Source organism: Molossus molossus, unplaced genomic scaffold (genome assembly GCF_014108415.1).
Source record: "Molossus molossus isolate mMolMol1 unplaced genomic scaffold, mMolMol1.p scaffold_m16_p_12, whole genome shotgun sequence".
In the NCBI taxonomy this organism is placed as follows: Eukaryota; Metazoa; Chordata; class Mammalia; order Chiroptera; family Molossidae; genus Molossus; species Molossus molossus.
The window spans coordinates 70,453,943-70,477,588 of NW_023425347.1; the positions used below are offsets into that span (position 1 = coordinate 70,453,943).

General features: G+C 43.1%; 1 protein-coding gene across 1 annotated transcript; it reads right to left on the reverse strand.

The window, feature by feature from the left end:
* Positions 1–1,732: 1,732 nt before the first annotated feature.
* On the reverse strand, positions 1,733–22,858 carry NSUN4 (NOP2/Sun RNA methyltransferase 4). Its single transcript, XM_036257513.1, has 6 exons — positions 22,733–22,858; positions 18,505–18,848; positions 13,599–13,753; positions 10,956–11,116; positions 3,408–3,532; positions 1,733–2,820 (listed from the first exon to the last, which is right to left on the reverse strand). The coding sequence occupies exons 1-6, from the start codon at positions 22,823–22,825 to the stop codon at positions 2,544–2,546; spliced, it is 1,155 nt and encodes a 384-aa protein (XP_036113406.1). The 5' UTR covers positions 22,826–22,858; the 3' UTR covers positions 1,733–2,543.
* Between the last annotated feature and the right edge of the window lie 788 nt (positions 22,859–23,646).

The window sequence follows — 23,646 nt, forward strand, 5'->3', positions numbered from 1 at the left end:
ACAGTAAACCCTTGATTTTTCAGACCTCAATTTAACGGACTTCAGATTTAACAGACAAAATTTCCAATTCACATGTCATATGTGAAAATCAACACCCTGTTAAATTTAAAAATCTTTTAACCAAAAATTGCTTATAATTAACAGGTTATTTTTTTGTTATTAATTCACTGTTACTTTTAACAAATTTCAGCAAATAAGCCATATGTTGAAAAAAACACTGTGGTACTTCTAGGAATATACCCTAAGAAGCCTGAAACACCAATCAGAAAGAAAATATGTACCCCTATGTTCACAGCAACACTATTTACAATAGCTAAGATCTGGAAACAGCCCAAGTGTCCAGCAGTAGACGAGTGGATAAAAAACTGTGATACATACACACAATGGAGTACCATGCTGCTGTAAGAAAGATCTCTTATCTTTTGAGATGACATGGAGGGATCTGGAAAGTATTATCCTAAGCAAAACAAGTCAGGCAGAGAAAGACAAATATCACATGATCTCACTTATTTCTGGAATATAATGAGCTAAACAAACTGATGAACAAAATAGACCCAGACTCATAGAAGTAGGGTACAGACTGACAATCCTCAGAAGAGGGGGTGGGGGTGGGAGAGAGATAAACCAAAGAACTTATATGCATGTATGCATAACCAATGGACATAGCCAACAAAGCTGGGGGCGGGGCAGGGGGAGATGGGGAAGAGGGTGTCAATGGGAGAAAAAGGAGAAACATCTGTAACAAAAATAAATTAAGAAAAAAAAGAAAAAAAACACTGGTAAGTTCACCAACATAAATAAATATTACATATCTATAACTACAGTCTACATATTTAATCCAAAAGTCACTGATAGTAAAAAAAACATTTGGTGAGCCCTGGCTGGTTTGGCTCAGCGGTTAAGAGTGTCGGCCTGCAGTCCCAGAGAGACCCGGGTTCAGTGTCCGCTAAGGGCACATACCTCGGTTGCAGTTTGTCCCTGGCCCTGGCTGGTCATGCGAGTGGCAGCCACTCGATGTGTCCCTTTCACGTCGATGTTTTTCTCTCTCTCTCTCTTCCTCCTACTCTATCTGAACAAAAGACGAAAGAATGTCCTTGAGTGAGGATTAAAAAAAAAAAAAAAAATTTGGTGAATAATTATCATGTGATCACACCAAATCAAGTGCAGTGATTGGTTCTGTGTGTTGTGACCTTCTGCAGCAGTTTCAGCCATGTACGTATGTTTACTTGAGGTGCATGTACGTATGTTTACTTGAGGTGCCTAGTAAATGCAGGCATTTACTAGACCCTATTCAGAATAAATTTAAAATTACTGTAATACAGCCCTGGACAGTTTGGCTCAGCCGTTAGAGGATTGGCCCGCAGACCAATGAGTTGCAGGTTCGATTCTGGTCAAGGGCACAAACCTCGGTTGCAGTTTGTCCCCAACCTTGGTTGGGTCATGTGGGAGGCAGCCAGTTGATGTGACTCTATCATATCAATGTTTCTCTCTTTCTTCCTCCCTCCCTCCCACTCTATCTGATAATAAGTAGAAAAATATCCTCGAGTGAGGAATAAAAAAATAAATACAAAATAAAATTACTGTAATACATATAAAAAACTTTTCATACATATTTAATTTTAATTACACAAACCTGTCTACATAAGTGAAAACAGGTAAACTAACAAATTTGTCAATTTTTTAATATATTCATTTGGAAAACCTACTTTATTATTTAACAGACTTTCAGCTTTAACGGACACCCCCCTCGCCAGAATTAGTCCGTTATATTGAGGTTTTACTGTATCACAGCCCTGTGACAGAGCAGCTTCCCCAACCACAATTAAGCAGCAGTGCTGCTGACAGCAGGAGGAAAAGCTGGAATTATTCAGCTTAGGAGAGCTTTTTCAATATAAGTAAGCAGGCTGCACTGGCTTAACATCTTTAGTTACTTGTTTCTTAAAGTAGACCATAGGCCATATGAAGAAACTAGATAGCCTTGTTTGGGCCCACCAAGTGCTCAAGACTGATCATGCAGAACTAACTTCAAGTGTAAGAGGGGCTCTGCAACCAGAGGCCTGTAACCAGACTGTGATCCTAGACATTGGGCACCTGGGAGCTGGTGCTCAGTAGCAGCAGCTGGTACAAGTAGAACTAACAGTACTTAGACTAACATGAGGCCCTCAACCACAGCCTTAGCTCTATGAAGCTTCAACAATTTTATTGGCTAAATGCTTCTTCCCAAGTTTACAGCTTAAAGTGTGGGCCTGCTCACTAGATCCTCCTTCTAAGCCCCCAGGGTGGCAGGAATCTTTAGTACAGGCTTAGAGATGGGAAGTGGGGGGTTGGATATAAGTGAGTTAAAAACCTGCTGATGCTCCACAATTAGACAGCAGGACAAAAAAAACTCCTACTTCCTATTGCTAAAAACTATCTATAGAAAGACTTGAACCAGATGGAGATAGGACCCAGAGTGCATCTTTGCCACCGGTCTCAGCTTCCGGTGCCTCCATGGGAATACACCCTTTGTCTTCGTACACTAGGGCTTCAGGAACAGGGTGATGCTATGTCAGTCTACACAGTTTGCAAAAGTACATAGGCCCAAAATTGGCCATGAGGTTTGGGATTACCAGCTCCCCAACCTGGCAGGATGGGAAAAAAGAGAATGTGTCCATGAAAAGCTTTTGGAAGTGAGTGAGATCTTCCACCCGAACTTCAATGCTATATTGATTGGCCAGGAGCTCGATGGTGCCTTTAACCACATACTCATTCTGTAAGTGTGAGAGTGAACAGGTGGAATAGACGACGTGGCCTCCCGGTTTGGTGGCAAGGAGTCCAGCCCTGAAACCAGAAAGAGACAAAACAGTAACAAGTGAACTTCCCAGAAGTAGGAGGGCAAGAGAAGGAGCTGGAAGCATGGATAGAGGTGTCTACTGTGGGATGGGTAGCTGGGTTAGACAGCCTATGAAGTTTCTTCCACAATGAAAAGTCATCCTCAAGAGAGAGCAACCCAACCTTATTCCAAGGGCTCTCCTCTAAAAGCCTTCTTGAAATGATCCCCTGAGCTCTGGTTCTAGAGTTATGAACCAAACCTTGATACTGGCTATGGATTGAGTCCTTACCCAAGCCCTACAGAACCTTGACTTCAGCAACTATTTTTCAAACTTGAGCTACTTACTGGTACTGGGACTAACATGGAGATAAGCAAACATACATGAATCTGTGCAGTCCACACTACTATGCATGTCCTACCACATAAAGTTTTTATGCTCCAGACACGGACCATCCCATGATGTCTGTCTCTTCCAATCAGGTCCACAGCCAGAAGACCCTTCTATGGGTGATGGTCTTGGCAACCGCTTCCAGTCCCCCAGACCCCCCAGAGTATTCTGGCACAGAGTCTGAGTTTTTGTAAGTCTATTACTCACGCAAGAAGCTGCACCTGCAGCATAGGTAACGTCTGCCGCTCCTTCTTTCTCGACCGCTGAAATATGTTGTTCTCCTCCTCATGAAGAGAATGGCGGTCTGTGGTACAGGGTACATCCACCAGCACCTGCCCAGAAGTGTTAAAGGGTAAAGTATTAGAGCTTCTTAAGGCCAGGGCTGTTCTAGGCCCCGGACCTGGTGGGTTTGCAGAGAGCTCCCTCTAGAGCAGTGGTTCTCAACCTTCCTAATGCCGTGACCCTTTAATACAGTTCTTCACGTTATATGTGGGCGTATCTGCATGTGGGCAGACCCGCCTGGAGACGAATAGAGGAGCCGTGTCTCAGTTCCTAACACCATCGGAAATATGTTTTCTGATAGTCTTAGGCGACCCCTGTAAAAGGGTCATTCGACCCCCAAAGGGGTCGTGACTCACAGGTTGAGAACCGCTGCTCTAGAGTCTCTGGCAAAGCTTCTCATTTTAACCTGGTGACAACTGTGAAATAATGGGTGGGAAAATAGTATGTTTAGGCATACTCATGGCTGGCCAAAAAACTAAAACCAACACACAGATAGCTATAATTAAATAACTGATATCAACCTATGAAGAAGTCTTTAGGGCTTGAGAGGTGTCCTTGGTTTGATCCTTAGCTATTTGAATGAAAACATCCAACTTACAGATCATACAATGCCCAGAGAGTAGCTAATATACTCAATAACAGGATCAGGATTTAAAATATCTTATGGTGCCCTGGCCTGGTAGCTCCATTGGTTAGAGTACCTTCCCAATATGCCAAGGTTGCAGGTTTGATCCCCGGTCAGGGCACACACAAGAATCAACCAATGAATGCATAAATAAGTGGAATAACAAATCGATATTTCTTTCTCTCAAATCAATAAATAAATCAACAAATTGATATTTCTCTCCCTCAAATCAATAAATATTTAAAATAAAATATCTTATGCTAAAACAAGGTCATATCTAATATGAAAAGCTTAAAGTGAGAAATGTAAAAGCATTCATTTACTAAGAGCCTACTCTGTGCTAGGCACTAGAAACAAAAACAAAAAATTTTTAATTGTCCTATATTTACATTTCAAAAAAGTAAAATCATCTAGGAAAAGATCTGTTCATTTTTAGTTAAACAGAAACTCCAAGTAAATTAATAATGACCCAATGTTTAACATTCTAATGTATTCCTAGGCTGCATGAATTGACACAGTACATACAGAGTTGAGAAATAATGATTAACTTGTATTCTGGTCAGGTCCCACATCTCAAGAACTGTGATGGGGCTGGCCTTCACAGGAAAAAGAAATATTAAATAGGGAAGCCCAGAGAAGGGACACTGGGATGTTCAGAAACCACATCATAGAAGCAAATAATACTTCTGTTTCCAGCAATGTAGTGAACTAAATGTCCTGAAAACCATTGTAATACAAAATACCTAAAGATTGGATAAAATACATCTTTTTGTTGTTGTTAATCCTCACCCGAGGATATTTTTCCCTTGATTTTTTGATAGAGTGGAAGGGAGGGAGGGAGAGAGAGAGAGAGAGAGAAACATCTATATGAGAGAGACACATTGACTGATTGCCTCCTGCATATCCCTGACCAGGCCAACAATTGAACCTGCAACCCAAGTACATGTCTTTGTCTAAGAATCAAACCCGAAACCCTTCAGAAAGGTGGGCTGACGCTCTAACAGCTGAACCAAACCAGCCAGGGCCGGATAAAACATATCTTAAAAATATTTTAACACATAGAGCTCATAGAAAATTAGAGAAATCCTCAAAAGACAAAGAAAAAGCAGGAACACAGCCCTGTCCGGGTGGCTCGGTTGGTTGGAACATCATCCTGTACACCAAAAAAGTTGTGGGTTCAATTCCCAGTCGGGGCACATACCTAGGTTTTGGTTTCAATTCCGTCAGGGTGTGTAAAGGAGACAACCAATCAATGTTTCTCTCTCATATCAATGTTTCTCTCTCTTTCTCCCTTCCTCTCTCTAAAATTAGTAAACATATCCTCAGGTGAGAATTAAAAAAATGCAGGAGCACAGGTCTCAGGAGGCATGCTAGAGCTGACGCTAATGGCTTCCATCTTTTATCAAATCCCTAGCAAACCACACACACACCAAAAGAAAGGACAGAAAACAAGGCACTGGGCCCACTTGAGGTAGGAAACTGGAATGGAAATCAATAGTAAATCCGAAATCCTCAAAGGACTACACTTTCAATCAAACAACGAACTAGAAAAAAATCAGCCCACAATAGACAAGAGAACTTGTCTGTTGTGGCTTTAACTCTGGGTGAAAAGAAAAAAAAGAAAGACTCTTCCTAAGAGTTTGTAATCACTAAGGTAAAAGGTTCAAATTCATAATGCCCAAATGATCCAGAAAACTCCATATAGTGCAATTAATGGTCCTGGGTTGACAGATCCTCCAAATACCTGGAAAAAGCAAATGCAGGTTTCTTTCAGGAGGAATACTAATCTTCTAATTAACTAGGGCTCGATATTTAACTAGCCAATGATCATAAACTGATAATAAACAAAATCAGGTTTTCTCAATCCTAGTAAAGGCACAATATCTTGTTGCAAACCAGCCATCCAGCTGAAACAACTAGAAATGCTTAACAAAATATTTAAAATATCTATCTGAAACCATTAGAAGTCCACTAAAAAACAAAAACTTGAGGGACTGGAAGTAGGAATGTAAGCTGGCACAATCACTTGGAAAACTATTTGACAGTATTGACTAAAGTTGAACATATAAATAGTCTATGATCCAACAGTTCAACAGAAATGGGTACATAAGTGTAACAAAAAAACATTTACAAGACTGTTCATAGCAAAGCTGTTGGTAATCGTCCCAAACTGGAAATAACCCAATTGTCTATTATGAATAGAATGAACAATTAAATTGTCATATATGCATACCATGGGACATAGTCCAGCAACAACAGTGAACCAACCACTGCTATAGGTAACAACATGGATGAATCTCACAAACATAATGTTGAGACAAAAGTCAGACAAGAGTACTTACTATATGATTACATTTATATAAAGTTCGAAACATCCATAGTTTTAGAATCCAGAATAGTGATTACCTCTAGGAGGATAGAAAGGAGCCTAAGAGTTTCTAGAATGCTGGTAATATAGTTCTTGAAAGGGTAGTAGTAATACAAGGTTTGGCAAAAGTAAATTTACAGTTGTAAGTATACAAAACAGTTTATTCTTCAATTATTATTTACTATTGTATTATTTTCCATATGAACAACTGTAAACCTACTTTTGCCCCATCCTGTAGAAGTGCATTTCATAAAAGATAATTCTTAAGCAATTAACTTATGATTTGATCACTTCTGTGTTATACTCCAAAAGTTATTAGAAAATTATGATGCCAAAAGTAACCACAAAACTTAAAAGGAAAAAGCCTCCTTGAACAGAGTTTGCAGAAACTACAACCAGCAGAATTAAACCCCAAAACAATTTTTTTAATGCTTTTTTTTTTAATTGATTTTTTTGGAGAAAAAGGGAGAGGGAGAGAGAGAAAGAAACGTCAATGAGAGAGAGAAGCATCAACATTGATCGGCTGCCTCCTGCATGCCCCCTACCAGGGATTGAGCCCACAACCAAGGCATGTGTCCTCACTGGGAATAGGCTGACACTCAACCACTGAGCCACACCAGCCAGGCCCCCGAACAGTTTTACACTGAAATTATCTAATGTAGATTTAAAATATAAACCTTTGTCAATAATACATCAAAAGAAAACCAAAAGAACAAAGAAGAGAGATCACATAATGAAAGACACAGTGACTAAAACAAAGTAAAATGATTGAACAGAGCTGAAACCAAATTAATCAGTGATATCAACTGTTTTAAAATAATTGCCCTGGCCGGTTTGGCTCAGCGGTTAGAGCGTCGGCCTGCGGTCCAGAGAGACCCGGGTTCGGTTCCCGCTAAGGGCACGTACTTCAGTTGCAGTTTGTCCCCGGCCCTGGTTGGTCGTGCGGTGGCAGCCACTCGATGTGTCCCTTTCACATCGATGTTTCTCTCTCTCTATCTCTTCCTCTCTCTCTCCCTCCCACTCTATCTGTACAAAAAATGGAAAAATGTCCTCAGGTGAGGATAAAAAAAAAATAAAAAAAAAAAAAAAAAAAATAATAAAATTTACAGATTCATTTATAAAGCAAAACACAATTCTATGCAGTATATAAAAGACATACCTAAAAGGAAGTGATTCAACAAGGCTAAATATAAAAAGAAAATGCATATAAAAAGAAAACTGAGTTTGCACACAACTATTTGTTCAACAAATAAAGTAACAAAGACATCTATCTTCAGGACATTAAAACTGTCTTCTTCTCCCTCTAAAAAAAAATCAATGAAAACATTTTTTTTAAAACTGTTTTCAAATGTCTGAAGCACTTTCAAGAAAAAGAGGAGGCAGCTTGCCCAGCCAGTGTGGCTCAATGGATTGAGCATCGACCCAGGGACTGAGTAGTCCAGGTTCCATTCCCAGTCAGGACACATGCTGAGGTTGTGGGCTCAATCCCCAGTAGGAGGAATGGGGGGGTGCAGCCGATCGATAAATCTGTCTCTCTCACATCAATGTTTCTCTCTCTCCCTTCTCTCTCTAAAAAAAGTCAATAAAAACATATTTTTTTTAAAAAGAGGAAGTGGCTCATTCTATATTGTTCCAGAAGGCATAGCTAGGATCAATCAACAGAAATGATAATAATAAAAATGAGAACTGTGGCCCTGGCCAGTTTGGCTCAGCAGTAGAGCATCAGCCGTGGACCAAAGAGTTGTGGGTTCAATTACAGTCAAGGGCAAGTACCTCGGTTGTAGTTCAGTCCCTGGCCCTGGTTGGGTCATGCGGGAGACAACCAGTAAATGTGTGTCTCTCTCTCATGTGGATGTTTCTCTCTCTCTCTCCCACCCTCTCTTCCTCCCGCTCTATCTGAAGATAAATGCAAAAGCCCTCGGATGAGTATAAAAAATTAATTAAAAAATAAAAATTGTGATAATGACAATATTATTAAGTGCTTTCTATATTCCAGAAACTGTGCTAAATGTATTCTTTTCTGTTTGTTTATCTTCACCCAAGGATATTTTTCCATTGATTTTTAGAGAGAAAGTGGAAGGGCAGGAGGGAGGGGGAGGAGAGGAGAGAGGGGGGGAGAGAGAGAGAGAGAGAGAGAGAGAGAGAGAGAAACATCCATGTGAGAGAGACACATCAATTGGTTGCCTCCCACACAACCCCAACTGGGGCTGGGGACCAAACCTGCAACCCAGGTACATGCCCTTGACCAGAACTGAACCTGCTACCCTTCCATCTGCGGGTCAATGCTCTAACAGCTGAGCCCAACCGACCAGGGCTAAATGTATTCTTGTTTAATCTTAACTTATGAAAAAGGCACTACTATTATCATCATTTAATAGATGAAGAAGCTGAAGTTTAATGAAAGGTTAACTTGCCCAAGTTTCTCCTGGTAAATTGCTGGTAAGTGATGGAGCCAGGACTCTAATCCAACAGACCTAATCTAACATCAGAGTCTGACTCCAGAATCCTAGTATTCGACCATATACCATACAATGTACAGATTTTAATTCAACAAGAACTTTCTAACATCAGAGGTGTTCAGTCACAGAACCTCAGAGAGTACCTGTCAATGGGAGCATGCAGGCACAGGTTAAATGACGACGACACCTAGTATCTGCCTAATCTTTATGGCCAGGTACAGTGCTAAGAGCTTTCCCTATATATTTTCATTGAATCCTCATAACAACAGTATGTAGTAGTTTTCCCTATTTTACAAATGAAATGGCTGAAATTCAGCAATATCAAGCAGCTTTCCCAAGGTGAATTCGTGGCAGCCCTGTGATATATACAGTAAACAGGTTAGGCTAATGGCAGAGGTCACACACTCTCCACTGTGTTCTACTTGCTTCCATATCAAAAAAACTGAATAGGGGATTCCTACACAGGTAGGAAGCAGGTCTCTCACACCAAAACAAGATTCTATAATCCTTGGTCTTTCTTTTAATTTCTTAGAGTGGTTGAGGAAGGACGATGAGAACAGATGACAACTCAGAAACAATAGCTATATATTTTTTATATCTTTAGAAATATATGCTTTCAATAATACTTTTAGAACATGTCAATTAAAAGAAAATACACCTGGCTGGTGTGGCTCAGTGGTTGAGTGTCGACACAATGTACCAAGAGGTCGCCAGTTCGATTCCCAGTTGGGGCACATGTACAAGTTATGGGCCAAATCCCCAGTGGGGAGCATACAGGAGGTGGCCAACCAATGTTCTTTCTCATCAATATTTCTATCTTTCTCTCCCTCTCCCTCTTCTCTCTCTAAAATCAATAATAAAAAAAAAAATTATAAAAATAAAATAGAAATAATTTTTAAATATGAAATTACTTTCAACATCATTCATAATAACAGAATGTAAATTATATACTATCAGTTTGAGTTTAGCAAAAAAACAAAAAGTCTAACACCACCAATGGTGGTAGGATATGAGGAAATGGTACTCTTACTCATTACCCAAATCAAAACTGATTTAACCTCCACAAAGTTATTTAGTAACTTCTGTCAAAATCTTAAATGCATATAACTATTCTCTAGCAATTATACTTCAAAAACATAAAACTAAAAGGACCGAATCTTAGGGTACATTATCAATTGAAAAAAAATACCAAGTTCAGAATAGTGAGTATAATATATATACTACCATTCTTACTTTTTAAAAAATACACACACATTTATATTTGTATATACACAAAGAATATATTTTCAAGGGTATAGAATAAAATATAAACAATGGTCATCTGTAGGGAGAAGGTAGATGGTTGTGAGACAGGAGTAAGAGGGAAATGCACTTTTCACTGAATACGCTTTTGCGCCTTCTGATTTTTGTACCATGTGCTGTATAAATATTCAAAAAATAAATAAGCTTATTCATACTTTTTTATTCATACTTTAAAAAAATTTTTTAATCCTCACCTGAGGATGTTTTTATTGCTTTTAGAGAGAGAGGAAGGGAGAGAGAGAAACATCAATGTGAAAGAGAAACATTGGTCACATCAATCCATTACCTCCCACATGCGAACCAACTGGGGATCAACAACCTAGGCATGTACCCTGACCAGGAATCGAATCAGCAATTGAACCGGAAACCTTGGGATGACACCCAACCGAGCCACACTGGCCAGGGCTGGCTCATACTTATTTTGGTGAGGGTTTCTGAGCAACCAAATGAGTTGAGAAATAAAATAAGCCTAATAAACTTTTCTTACACTTGGTCAGGTTCAACTCTTTTTACTGCTGTCTCTAATAAAGATAGTAGTAGCCAGTCATCTAAACTGCATATGCCTATTTTCTCCAAATCCCCATGGAGAGCTGACCAGGTCCAGAAACAGCCCTACATGCTCAAACATGTAGGGCTCAATCCTACTGCCCCAGAGTCTGGAGTCAGCTTAAGGAGGTCATATTTAGCTGACTGGATGTTCCAAGTCAGGAATCACTCACTCGGTCATAGGTGTCCCCCTCCAGTTCTCCCCACTTCCTGCCATCCCATGAGGTGACTCGAACTCGACTCTTATCCCTAATATCTTGAGGTACATAGCTGTGAAGGATCTTCTGAAGTCTGCTTGTTCGGGAAGTGGAGAGATCATTGGCAGCAAGATTGCCTATGGGAATATAAATTTGAGGATATATATATATATATATTTTTTTTTTACTTCTATAAAAAATGCCATTGGGATCTTAATAGGGATTGCACTGAATCTATAGATGGCTTTGGGTAGTATGGACATTTTATGTCTGTGGGAATAAAGAAACTTCAGAGGCCATGGCCCAACAAAACATCTCACAAGCAATGGTGCTAAAGCCAACAATAAAATAGGTTGCAAAAGAAAGAAGGCACCCAAGACCCTGATGATTGTGGAGCCTCCATACCAGCTCTGGAATGCTTATATCCCAGCTTCTCTCATGTAAGAGAAAAATAAACTTTTCTTCTTTAAGCCATTTAGTTGAGTTTTCTATTGTATATTACCAAACCTAATCCTAATTGATTCACCATCTATCTTTCATTTTCCCTTCTGTAACAGACACAAGTTCAGGAAATATTTCATTTTGCTCTTAGTTCTACAATAAGGAAAAAATATTACTGCAAACTTCATGACAAATGGCCATTGATACCTGGCCTCAGAGTCAAGGAGTAAAATGGAAGCGGGAAGTGTGGTCAATAACCAGTGAGTGAATGTATGGTAACAGAAGAAAACTAGATTTTGGGTGGTAAGCATGCAATAGAGTATAGATATAGAATTATAATGCACATCTGAAATTTATATAATGTTTTTAGCCAAGGTTATCTCAATAAATTTAAAATTTTTTTAAGAGAGAGAGGAAAGGAGAGAGACATAGAAACATTGATGTGAAAAAGAAACATCAATCAGTGCCTCCTGCACATCCCCCTACTGGGGATTAAGCCCGCAACCCGGGTATGTGCCCTGACCAGGAATGGAACTGGGACCTCTCAGTCCATGGGATGATGCTCATCCACTGAGCTACACTGGCTGGGCAACAAATTTAATATTTGAAGAAAAAAAAAAACTAGAGAGTGCACATCTTATCTAATGGTAGTGGTCACTACTATAATACAGTTTAGTGTTCCCACAAAGAAATATGGTCCCAGTTTTTGAGGACACCAAGGAAGTAAAAATTGAATTCTCTGCTCAAGAGGAATTTGAAGTTGGATATAAAATAAGAACAGAAAAGCTGGGTCCTGTTCTGGCTCTACCTTCAACTTATATAAAAGATTTAACTTATTTAATCTCTCCACAGCTCAATTTCTCCCTCCATAAAATAGGAGGGCTGGACTAGTTGAACTCTAAGTTCTCTCCTTGCACTGAAATTCCTGTCTCCCTAGGATCAAGGAGTCGCTGCGATGAGGTGAGTTCCTGGTAATTTAGCACACCTTAGAAGAGAGACTTTCAACAACTTCTCCTTGGCCCTTCTTGCTCCTCCTAGTTCAAATTCCTCCTCTTCCAAGTAATCCTACTTCTGATGAATTCCCACATCATTCAGTAAGATCAGCACAGCTCAGCACACAGGCTGGGCTCTCTTGCATTGGCCTCATTATGCCATATCAACATCTTTTCTTCTCTCTGGACTTACAGAAGGCTGAGATCAAATGTGGTACCTCTCAAGAATCACCCATAGGGCCTGCCATGAAGTCGGAAGCTAACTCAAACTGTACAAGTTGTCTGATGAGAACTGGAAAAGAAGGGTCCTGGCCCCAAAAAAGGCTAGGGCATACTGCAAGAGAAACTTGTCTGAGTGCCAGGGTGAGTGTGAAAATCACAGCCCCCTTGTGGATATTTGTCAGGTCCTTAAGGAGAAAATACTGCCTATTTTAAGGCAGGATGTAGGCCAGTGGATGACAAAAGTGAAGAACATTTACAGTACACAAGGATCAGGTTAGGCTACACTACTAAAATGATAAGACATAAGCCTGTTCTCAGAATTCATAATATTGAAGAAGGAGCTCTGATGCAAGGCTAATAATGTGCTGACAGCTGCAAGGGTGATGCCCATGACTGGATGCATAGAAGACAGAAGCATCACTTCTCAGTTGGCCAGTATAGGTCATGAGGAAAGACTTTTCAGGATGTGGCAGACTTGAGCTGAGGCTTGAAAGTTAAAAGGATGTAGAGAGGCCACCTGGGGTCAGGTATTCTAGAGAGAAAACATAACACGAACAAAGGGGCAGGCTAATTTGGGCAACAGAAAGTAGCAGGATATGGCTAAAGTACATAAAGCCTGGGGAAGAATAACATAAAACTATAAAGAGTTGCTGCAGCTAGAACTTATTGCTTTAGCTGGCAGGCTAAGGACATGGAACTTAATTTTAGAGACAAAGTAAACAGGGGTGAAAGTAGATTGATCAGGGCACTACTTTACTCTGCCTTCAGAGACCTTGCTCTGCTCAACAGTCTTTCTTGGCCAACCAACAGAGAAATAGAGGAAATAATCACCAACAGGAAAAATACACCAGCAAGCACTATCCCCTCTCTGACCTTAGGGGCAGAGAGCCCATCCTATTCAGTGTGCCCCTAACTGGGTGAGGTAGGGAGACCTCCCTGCTCAAGACCCAGCCCTTGGACTTACGGCAACAGCCAGTCTGAAGCAATGCTAGTGTCTTCCCCCCAGGGGCTGCACATAAGTCAAGCACCATGTCGCCAGGCTGCAGGCCAAGGGCCAGGACAGGCAGCAAGGAGGCAGCGTCCATCAAGTAGTAGTCCATGACACCCAGGCTGCCAAGCCTAGAAGAGAGAAGAGCACCTTATTGTCAAATTCCAAATCAGAAGACCCACTGGAAGTCAAGGTCACCAATTCCATGTCCTCAGGGGCTACTGAGTTCTACTTAGCAAAAACTCACTTCTCGGACCCACATTCACTTATTTACTCATCCACCCATTCACCTACATAGTAGCCAGAGTAATCTTTTTTTTTTTTATCCTCACCCGAGGATATTTTTCCATTTTTTTGTACAGATAGAGTGGGAGGGAGAGAGAGGAAGGGAGAGAGAGAGAGAAACATCGACGTGAAGGGACACATCGAGTGGCTGCCACCCGCACGACCAACCAGGGCCGGGGACAAACTGCAACCGAAGTACGTCTGGCAGCCACTCGATGTATCCCTTTCATGTCGATGTTTCTCTCTCTCTCTCTTCTAATCTCTCCCTCCTACACTATCTGAACAAAAAATGAAAAAAATGTCCTCAGGTGAGGATAAAAAATAAAATAGTCACAATAAACATGTATTACTTTAAAAAACAAGAAAGAAAGAAAGAAACATCGAGAATATCAACTGGCCGCCTCCTGCATGCCCCTGACTGGGGATTTGGCCCACAACCCGGGCATGTGCCCTGACCGGGAATCCAACCAGTGACCTCTTGGTACATGGATTGACGCTCAACCACTATGCCACACCAGCCGGGTAAGTTCCTTCCTTTTGAAAGCATCATTCCTTAACCTTTATTTAGTTCACAGTTTTGAGAATCTGCTAAAAGCTACAGTGGCTTTCCAAAAAAAAGAAAAGCATAACTTTTTGGACAATTTCAGGAGGTTCCTGGACTCCCTGAATACATCCTTGAACTCCTGAGAGATTAAGATCCTCTTGATTTACAGGGAGCCCATCAAGACAAGAAGGAAAAAAAAATCCAAACATATAGGGGTGGTTTTCCCAACTACTCTCAAAGTGTCCTCCCTGAATAGCAGCTGAGCATCTCAGACAGCTTAACTTAGGAAACTACATAGTTCTTACTTACTCTATGGTTCTGCCTAAAGCCAATACCTCCAAATTGGTTTCTAAACCTGCTATAATCTATCTTCCCACCCCCACAATGACTAAAATTACCTTTCTGAAGCATAGCTTTGATGAGAATAATGTCAATAGTAAGATATAGTATTTATGAGTACTATATTGAAGGTATTATACTAGGTGATTAACATGCATCATTTCATTTAATCCTCACCACAACCCTACGAGGCGGGAGAATCCGAATTGCAAAGCCAGTCTGCCTGGATCTCAAATCCAGCCCCATTGCTCATTAGTTGTGTGAACTTCAGCAAAGTACTCAACTTCTCTGTGCCTCAGTATCCTCATCTGCAAAAATCGTACTCAGCAGACAGGATTATTGTAAGGAGTAAAGAAACTGATGTAAGTAAATGCTTAGAACAGTAGCTGGCATACAGTGAGCTATAGTAATCCAATGCCACATGTCTAACAAGTGGCAAAGGCAGGATCCAAATCTAGGTTTTCTTTTCTTTTAAATATGTTTTTATTGATTTTTTTAGAGAGAGACAGAAACATCAATATGGGAGAGAAACATCAATCAGCTGCCTCCTACACGCCCCCTACTGGGGACCAAGCCTACAAACTGGGCATGTGCCCTGACCGGGAATCCAACCAGGACCTCTCAGTCCATGGGATGACGCTCAATCCACTCATCCATACCAGCCAAGCCAAATCTAGGTTTTCTTGACTTCAATGCCCATGCTTGTAATTACTGTGCATTATTGCCTTTCTCCTGCTCTGTAACCCTTTCTGGTGGTTCTCTAAAACAGATCTTGGCAATTTACAGCAGAATGTACTAAGGACACATGGAATTGCCATACAGCGCTGGCAATTCCAGCTTTTTGTTTGTTATCCTCACCTGAGTCTACCTGTCCATTGATTGTTTAGATAGAGTGAAAGGGAGGAAGGAGGGAGAGAAAGAGAGAAACATCAGTGGGAGAGAGACACATCAACTGGTTGCCCTACCCTCACTCCCTCTGTAGGACCCCAACCAGGGCCCAGAATCGAACTTGCAACCCAGGTACCTGTCCTTGACCAGGAATCTTGGGCTGACGCTCTAACTGCTAAGCCAAAACAGCCAGGGCAATTCCAGCTATTTTTTTTTATCCTCACCCCGAGGACAATTTTTCCATTTTTTGTTCAGAGAGAGTGGGAGGGAGAGGGGGGGGAAGGGGGGGGGGAGAGAGAGAGAGAGAGAGAGAGAGAGAGAGAGAGAGAGAGAGAAACATCAATGTGAAAGGGACACATCGAGTGGCTGCCACCCGCATGACCCAACCAGGGCCGGGGACAGACTGCAACCGAGGTACATGCCCTTAGCGGGAACTGAACCCGGGTCTCTCTGGACCTCAGGCTGATGCTCTAACCACTGGGAAAACCGGCCAGGGCAATTCCAGCTATTTTTAAGCAACCCTGGGCCACCAGAAAAATAATCCCCTTTCCCCAACTTACAAACTTCTGGCATTCAAGATTCCCACATATGGTCTCCATATACTTTTCCAGCCTCATCTCTTACTACTCTTAAGCATACAGCCTTCCTTCAAGCCGGTCGCTTAGGGCTGTTGCAAAAGCCTAATTTACATTCCTATTTCTAGCTTTGCCCCTGTCTAATCTGTTTTCCACACAGCAGCCAAAATGATATTTTAAAAATTCAAATCTGGTCATATCGTTCCCCAGCTTAAAACCTTTCATGGTTCCCTCTTAACCTTAGAGAAAAAGTCCAAAATCCTATATGGCCTATGCTACCTTTATAATCTGGCTCCTGCTCCTGTAGCCTCGTATCCCCATCCCACCCCCATGCCACCAGCTTCAAATCCGACTCAGTTTTCAGGTCTTAGCTTAAATTTCACATCCTCAGAAAAGATTGGGTTACATCTCCTAATTACAGTATCTTGCACTTTTCCTTTGTAGTACTTATCAAAATTATAGTTTTGTTTTGTTTTTTAAATCCTCACCTGAGGATGTTTTTCCATGTATTTTCAGACTGAGTGGAAGGGAGATGGAGAGAGAGAGAAACAATGTGAGAGAGACACATTGACTGGTTGCCTCCCGAACAACAGACCAACCAGGGCCAGAGATCAAACCTGCAACCCAGGTATGTGCCCTTGACTGGAAATCTAACCCTCAACCCTTTGGTCTGTGGCCAATGCTTTAACCACTGAGCCAAACCTGCCAGGACTTAAAGATTTTTTTTGTTTATTTTTTTTCTTTATTGATTTTAGAGAGAGAGACAGAAACATCGATGAGAGAGAACATCGATCGGCTGCCTCCTGCATGCCCCTCACTGGGGATTTGGCCCACAACCTGGGCATGTGCCCTGACCAGGAATCAAACCGGTGACCTCTTGGTGCATGGGACAGCGCTCAACCAGTGAGCCACAGCCACACCGGCTGGGCTTAAAGAGTTTTTTAATAGCTGTCTTCCTCACTAGACTGTAAGCTCCATGAGGGCTGATACATCCGTAACATAGGCACTTAAGAATGCCTGGCATTTGGTATACAATAAAAATCCATTGAATGACTCAATACTTCAAAGATCAATTCCACATTCTACAACTAACTCTGATCTCTCCTTTTCTCAATTTGTAAAGCACAATTTAGCATTTGGTTACAGTCTTTTTTCATTCAGCTTCATATACATCTGAGCAGTGGATCAGAAGACCAGAAGTTTTCCTTTCTTTTTCCTGGTCTTGGACTAACTCTGTGTCCCTAGGCAAACCCTGTTTCCTAGGCAAGTCCCTCTTCTCCTTTGGTACCATGAGGGTCCTTATCCTACTCACTTTGATGGGTGGTTATGAGGGGAAAATGAGAAAGCAGTTGTAATTAACACACATTTTAACTGGACAGGATATAGTAAAATGCTCATCAGAAGTGAGTGTTTTCTATAGGAAGCAGTACATCAGAGTAGGTTCAAAGTCCAGGCTCTGGTGTCAGACCACCTGAATTTAAATATTTGCTGTACCACTTACTATCTAAGGGACCTGAAACAACTAAGGAAGGACCTAACTTCTCTGCACCTTAGTTTCCTCAAATGTTAAGAGGAATAATATAACCTCTTAGGGCTGGTAACAGAACAAAATGAGATAACATATGTACAGCACTTAGAAAAATGGCAAACATGTATAAGCACTCAGTAAATATTAGCAACATTATGATCTCTATTTAAAGAAGGCAAGAGCCCAGCCTGTGTGCTCAGTGGTTGAATGTCAACCCATGCACCAAGAGGCCACTGATTCGATCCCCAGTCAGGGCATATGCCCAGGTTGTGGGCCCAATCCCCCCTGGGGGGCTTGCAGAATGTTTTCTCTCACTGATGTTTCCATCTCTACCTCTCTCTCTAAAATTCAGTAAAGAAAAAAAATCTTTTTTAATAAATAAAACAGCCCTGGCCGGTTTGCTCAGTGGTTAGAGCGTTGGCCCAGGGACCAGCGAGATCTGGGTTCGGTTCCTGCTAAGGGCTCGTACCTCGGTTGCAGTTTATCCCCGGCCCCCGTTGGGGTCGTGTGGGTGCAACCAATCTATGTGTCTCTCTCACATTGTTGTTTCTCTCCCTCTCTTCCTCCCTCTCTCCCTCCTGCTCTATCTAAAGATAAATGTAAAAATGTCCTTGGGTGAGGATAAAAACTAAAGAAAGAAAGAAAGAAGGCAAGAACTGGGTCTTTTCCTGTCTACTTCCAGCAGACACTCAGGACAGCCCCAGCCATGGCTCCAGATCCTACCTGGCAGGAGGGAAACGGCTGACATCTCCTCTGGTGAAAGTGAAGCATCGAAGGTTTGGACTGCAGGCCCAGGAAGCTGGGGATGGATCTGCCATTTGGCCACTCTCAGGCTCCAATTCCCCATGCAAGTAGGCTTTATTCACAAAGTCCCTGGCATGGAGCTGCTCCAGTTCAGCACTCACATAATCGCAGGCTGCAAAGTTATTGACCAGTGCCCCATACTTCTGCTCTGAGAGAAGACTAACCCGGATCGATGGCCAAAGATCCCCAAACTGCACATCATAGGTCATGTCAAAATTCTGCAGTGCCAGTCGAGTGGCAGGAAATTTGGGCTCCGTGGTAGCCTAAAAGGGAAAGAATACGTTTATCTGTTTTCCAATCTTGCCTCTACCCCCTACTGCCTGACCCCACCAATACCTCAGATCTCTAGAGCTAATGTAGATCCAGTAAGTGCCCACTCCTGACTTTGGACCCTGCCTCTGCTGCCAGAGAAATGTGGTAGAGAAAACTAGTGAGGACCTGGTCTTTCTATTTCAGGGTTGTGAGAGAAAGAAAGCTGTAGCTCTCATGATGGCACATGGGGCTCACCAAGAAAGGGGGCAATCCTTAAGGCCTTGGAGTAAGAGGAACTTAACAGAATGGGAGCTCAGAAGAGGACTCTTGAGGAAAATCTACAGAAGATTGGAAAAAAACTATAGAGGCCTTGCAGAAAGCTTCAGGCCAGGCTTAAAAACAAAAGACCCTTTCTCTCTAAACAGTCCTTCCATTTTCTAAAGCACTTTCATGTCTCCTAGCGTATGTGAGCACAACAGATAGTTCAGTGGGATACAAAAAATATCAACCTTCCACATTTGATGGAGATGAGAGTAACTTACCTAAGGTCATGCAGTAGAAGACACCACAGTGCAATCACAGGGTAGAGGGTCATTTTGGGAGAGTTTCCAGACCCCAGGAAGGTAGGAAAAGGAGAGCTAACAGAAACTCTGAGGTACAAAAAAACCCGGGAGCTTATAGGATGACTGCATGGGGTAGCATAGAGGAACATCAGTCAGGCTTGAAGAGCATGAAAGATTAAAAGGAAAATGAATACTTCAACTGAGGAGTCTATAAGTTGGTCCTGATTGCTACAGCTGGATGCTTACTATGGCTGGCAGTCCTGTTCGGGTCCATGTATTTTGCTTTGGCCTGGATTTCTTGTTTGGTCAGAACTCTTGCTCTGGCTCTCATTTCTCATTATGGTGAAGACTGTTGCTTCTGCTCCTGTTGTGACAGGGGCTTTTGCTCTTGCCCTGCCTTTTGCCAGGATGGGACTCTTGTTTCGGCTCCAACTTTTGCTATGGAGGGCACTCTTTCTAGGGCCCTGACTTTTCCTATATTGGGAACTCTCACTCCGTCCCTGAAATATGCCAAGTTGAAGACTCTCACTCTGATCCTCATTTATGCATTGTTCAGGACTATTTTTCTGGCTTTGATTTTTGTTTTGATGAGGGCTCCAGCTCGGGTTTGGACTTCCACTAAAATGGAGACTCTTGCTTTTACTCCGACTTCTGCTAGGATGGTGGGGACTCTCACACTGGCTCTGACTTCTGCTTTGGTGGGTATTCTTGTTCTGCCTGTTACTACTCTGGCATTCACTAATATTAACAGTTGAACTACAGCTGGGGTTAGTGCTACAGCTGGAATTCTTGGATGAAGGCAACGGAGAGCTGTAGGGTATCTGGGGAGGCTCTTTGGGAGAGCCTTGAGAAGCCACAGAATAGATGTGGAGGCCACAGGGCATAGTGTCAGGGTGGCCCCATTGTCGACGGGCAATGGGAAAACTTTGGGGGTCAAAAGGCATTCTTAAAGGGGTAAAAGAATAGATGTGGGTAGAACATGGAGGTCCTATAGGCTGACGAGGGGGTTGAGATGGGTCCCTGGGAGTGCCATAGGTGCTACAACGGGGCACCATGGGCTGGTTATGACACTGAGGGGGACCTGTGGAACCAGAGAGTGGGCAGGGATCAGGGGTCGGGGGAACCACAGAATATATATGAGTATTGCATGGGGCTCCTAGGAAGGGTCCATGGGGGTGGCTCTGAGTATAAATATTGGGTAAGATAGGATTACAAGGAGAGCGGAGAGGGAGGGAAGTGGGGATAACAGTTTTGAGGGTTCTAGGGACCAGAGTAGGTAAGACAGTCCCTTGAGGAAGTTTTTTGGGGCGGGATTTTGAACAAGTTGTGATGGATGTCACCATACAAGAAGGACCAGTGAGACCAGAAGATTTGGTGGGAGGTGGAGGAAAGGCATTGACCTTAGGGGGCTTGGGTTGGTCAGAAGGAGTGTCCTGGGCAGGGTTGACCAGGGAGCTATGTTTGTGGGGCGTATGTGGCTGTTTTAACTCTAGATATTTGGGGGACTTCACTTGGGGACAAACTGGAATAAGGAGAGGGGATTCGTTACAGCTTCTATGGTGAAGTGACTGAGGTGGAGATATAAACTGGTTGCTCAGGGGTGAAGGGAAAGAGAAGCCAGAATTAGGACAATGAGAGGACAGGGGAAGAGGTGGTTCCTGGGAACAGGGGGGACCAGAAATCGTGGTGCCAGAAAAGAGGTAAGAATTCCCAGCAGTCTCCCGGGAGGAAATGGACTCAAAGCAAGGCTTCCTGGGAGCCTGGGACTGGGGTGAGCAAGAAGAACCAATAATCCCAGGGGGTAAATAGATGACACCATAAGGGCTCCCAGAAGTAGATATGTGGGCCTCTGGGGTAAGATGGGGATAGTTATGTGAGCCCTCCTGAGGTGAGCTAGCACAACCAGGCACATTTGCCTGAGAAGAGGGTGGGGAGCTACAGTAATTTTTCCCAGGGGATGAGTCAAGCTGTGGTTTAGGTTCACAAGAGTCTGGAGGTTTAAGGTAGTCTTGGTAAAACTGGCCAGTGGGTGGCGAAGATGCTGAAGAAAGAGGATCATTATAACTTCTCCCTAAGGACCAGGAAGGGTACAGAGGGGAGTTCTGTGAGATCTCCAAACCCCTTTGAGAAATTGGTGGGGAAATTACAGGTCTTTTTTCCGTGGGTCGGTGAGCAAGGGGAGGTGAAAATGTGGGGCCACTTTCCAAAGGGACATGAGTGAGGGGAAGAGAGGTCACCGGGCTTGTTACCAAGGCTGAAGGGTATTGAACAGACTGACAGAGATGAGTGTTCTGGTCAATGTAAGGGCTTTGGGGACCAGGACCGAGTGTTCTCTGAGGACTCATCAAGCTGTAGTCAAGGCTCTGTGGATGAAGACAGGGTGACCCCTTAAGTCTGAACCGGTCAAAACAAGGGCTCAGATGTGGCAAACCCAAGTGGATAGGCTGGTGGCAGTATTGCCCTCCGAGGGGTGGAGAACAGGGTTCAAAAGAACATCCTGCCAGGCAAAGGGAAGTTTGTGGGGATGGGGAGAGGGACGGTGCGGGTTCGGGTAGGGAGCCAGGCTTGCTGGCTTTGGAAGAAATACCAGAGCTACAGGTGAGGCCAGAGAAAGGGTCTCTGGAGAATCGGGGAGAACCCAGAGTATGAGGGGAGTCGGTGCACCTTTTGCCCGGGTTTGGGGACGGGCCAGAGGTATGGTTAGGGTGATCGCTGTAACCTTTCCTGGGCGCCAGAGGCAGCTCGAAGGTGAGAAAAGGGTTCAATCCTTTCCCGGAGGACGGTGGAGACCCAGGAAGAATGGGAAAGTCGCTATGGCCTTTTTCGAGGGGTGAGGGTGACTGGGCTGGAAATTCTATACAGAATGGAGGAGAAGAGGTCTTGTGGGAGAAGGGGAAGAGGCAGGGTAAGAAAGAGGGGGAGGGAGGGAAAAAGGGAGGACGGGAAGTGGAAAGGGTAGCAGGGGTCAAGGGGAAGATAACCTAGAACTGAGAACAAGAGGCGGTGACGTAACTGGAAGAATGAAGGCGGAAGTGATTACGTAACTTAGAGAGGCGGACACAAGAAGCTGCAGAAGTAACTAGAGGGAGAGGCGAAGACTTGTGGCGAAATAAAAGGGCGGACAGAGATGATGACGATACAGATGTCAGAGGGAGGAGCTTAGTGACGCCCCGTAAGGGGCGGGGTAAAGAGGTCAAAGGCGTTCCAAAGAGGCGGGAGTAGCGAACCGAACTGAACGAAGCGTGACGTGGAAGGGCCGGAGAAGTTTCCCGAGGGGCTGCCGACAGAGGCTACTATCACTGTTCCCTCCTGGGTCCCCGGCTGGACTTTACCCATTTCTTCTTATGGCGGTGTCTCCGCAGGACTTTCGCGAAGTCCGCTTGCTTCAGCAGGTCCCAAACACCTCTCACAACCAGCGCAGCCATGTCAGCGTGCACCGCCGGGTAATTCCGACCGGAACAACAACGCGAAACTCGTTGGTTCCGGAGAGGTGGTGCGCTCCAATTGGGACGAAAGGGGGTGTGGCTTACGGCTGGCTCCTCCCCGGGCTCTGCTTACCTTTACATCTCAGTGCAAATCCGGATTAGAGGATGCTGAAAAAGAACAAACATTCACGCGGAATGGTGGCCCCGCCTAGATACTTGGAGTACTGGGAGACACTTCGTAAAGGTCCCTACTCCAGTTGGGGGAATCAGGGAGGACTGGGAGCTGTTAGTTGAATACTGAAAGAGTTAGCTAAGCAAAAAGGGGCGGTAAAGACCTTCAAGGCAGAAGTTGCACGGAAAAAGATCCTAAATTAGAGAAAAAAGAACTTAGTAGAGGTGTAGGCAGAGAACGGATTTATTACTTTATTTTTATTAATTTGTTTTTGTTACAGATGTTTCTCATTTTTACTCCATTGACACCCTTCTCCCCTTCCCCCACCTCATCCCCAGCTTTGTTGTCTATGTTCATTGGTCATGCATACATGCATGTAAATTCTGTGGTTTATCTCTTCCCCCCCCTAAGCCCCTCCTCCTTTGAGGCTTGTCAGTCTGTACCCCACCTCTATGTCTCTGGGTTAATTTTGTTTAGCAGCTTATTTAGTTCATTATATTCCACAAATAAGTGAGGTCATGTGATACTTGTCTTTCATGTGATACTTGTCTTTCTCTGCTTAGCTTGTTTTGCTTAGCATAATACTCTCCAAGTCCTTCCATGCCATCTCAAAGGATAAGAGATCTTTCTTTTTTATTTTTTTTATCCT

Excerpts from the sequence above, each read along its gene's own strand:
- NSUN4 (XM_036257513.1), bottom strand. The coding sequence starts at position 22,825 with ATGGCTGCGCTGGTTGTGAGAGGTGTTTGGGACCTGCTGAAGCAAGCG. Across the intron at positions 18,849-22,732 it reads ACCGCCATAAGAAGAAATGG|GCTACCACGGAGCCCAAATT; the intron begins GTAAAGTCCAGC and ends TTTCCCTTTTAG. Across the intron at positions 11,117-13,598 it reads GCTTCAGACTGGCTGTTGCC|GCAATCTTGCTGCCAATGAT; the intron begins GTAAGTCCAAGG and ends ATATTCCCATAG.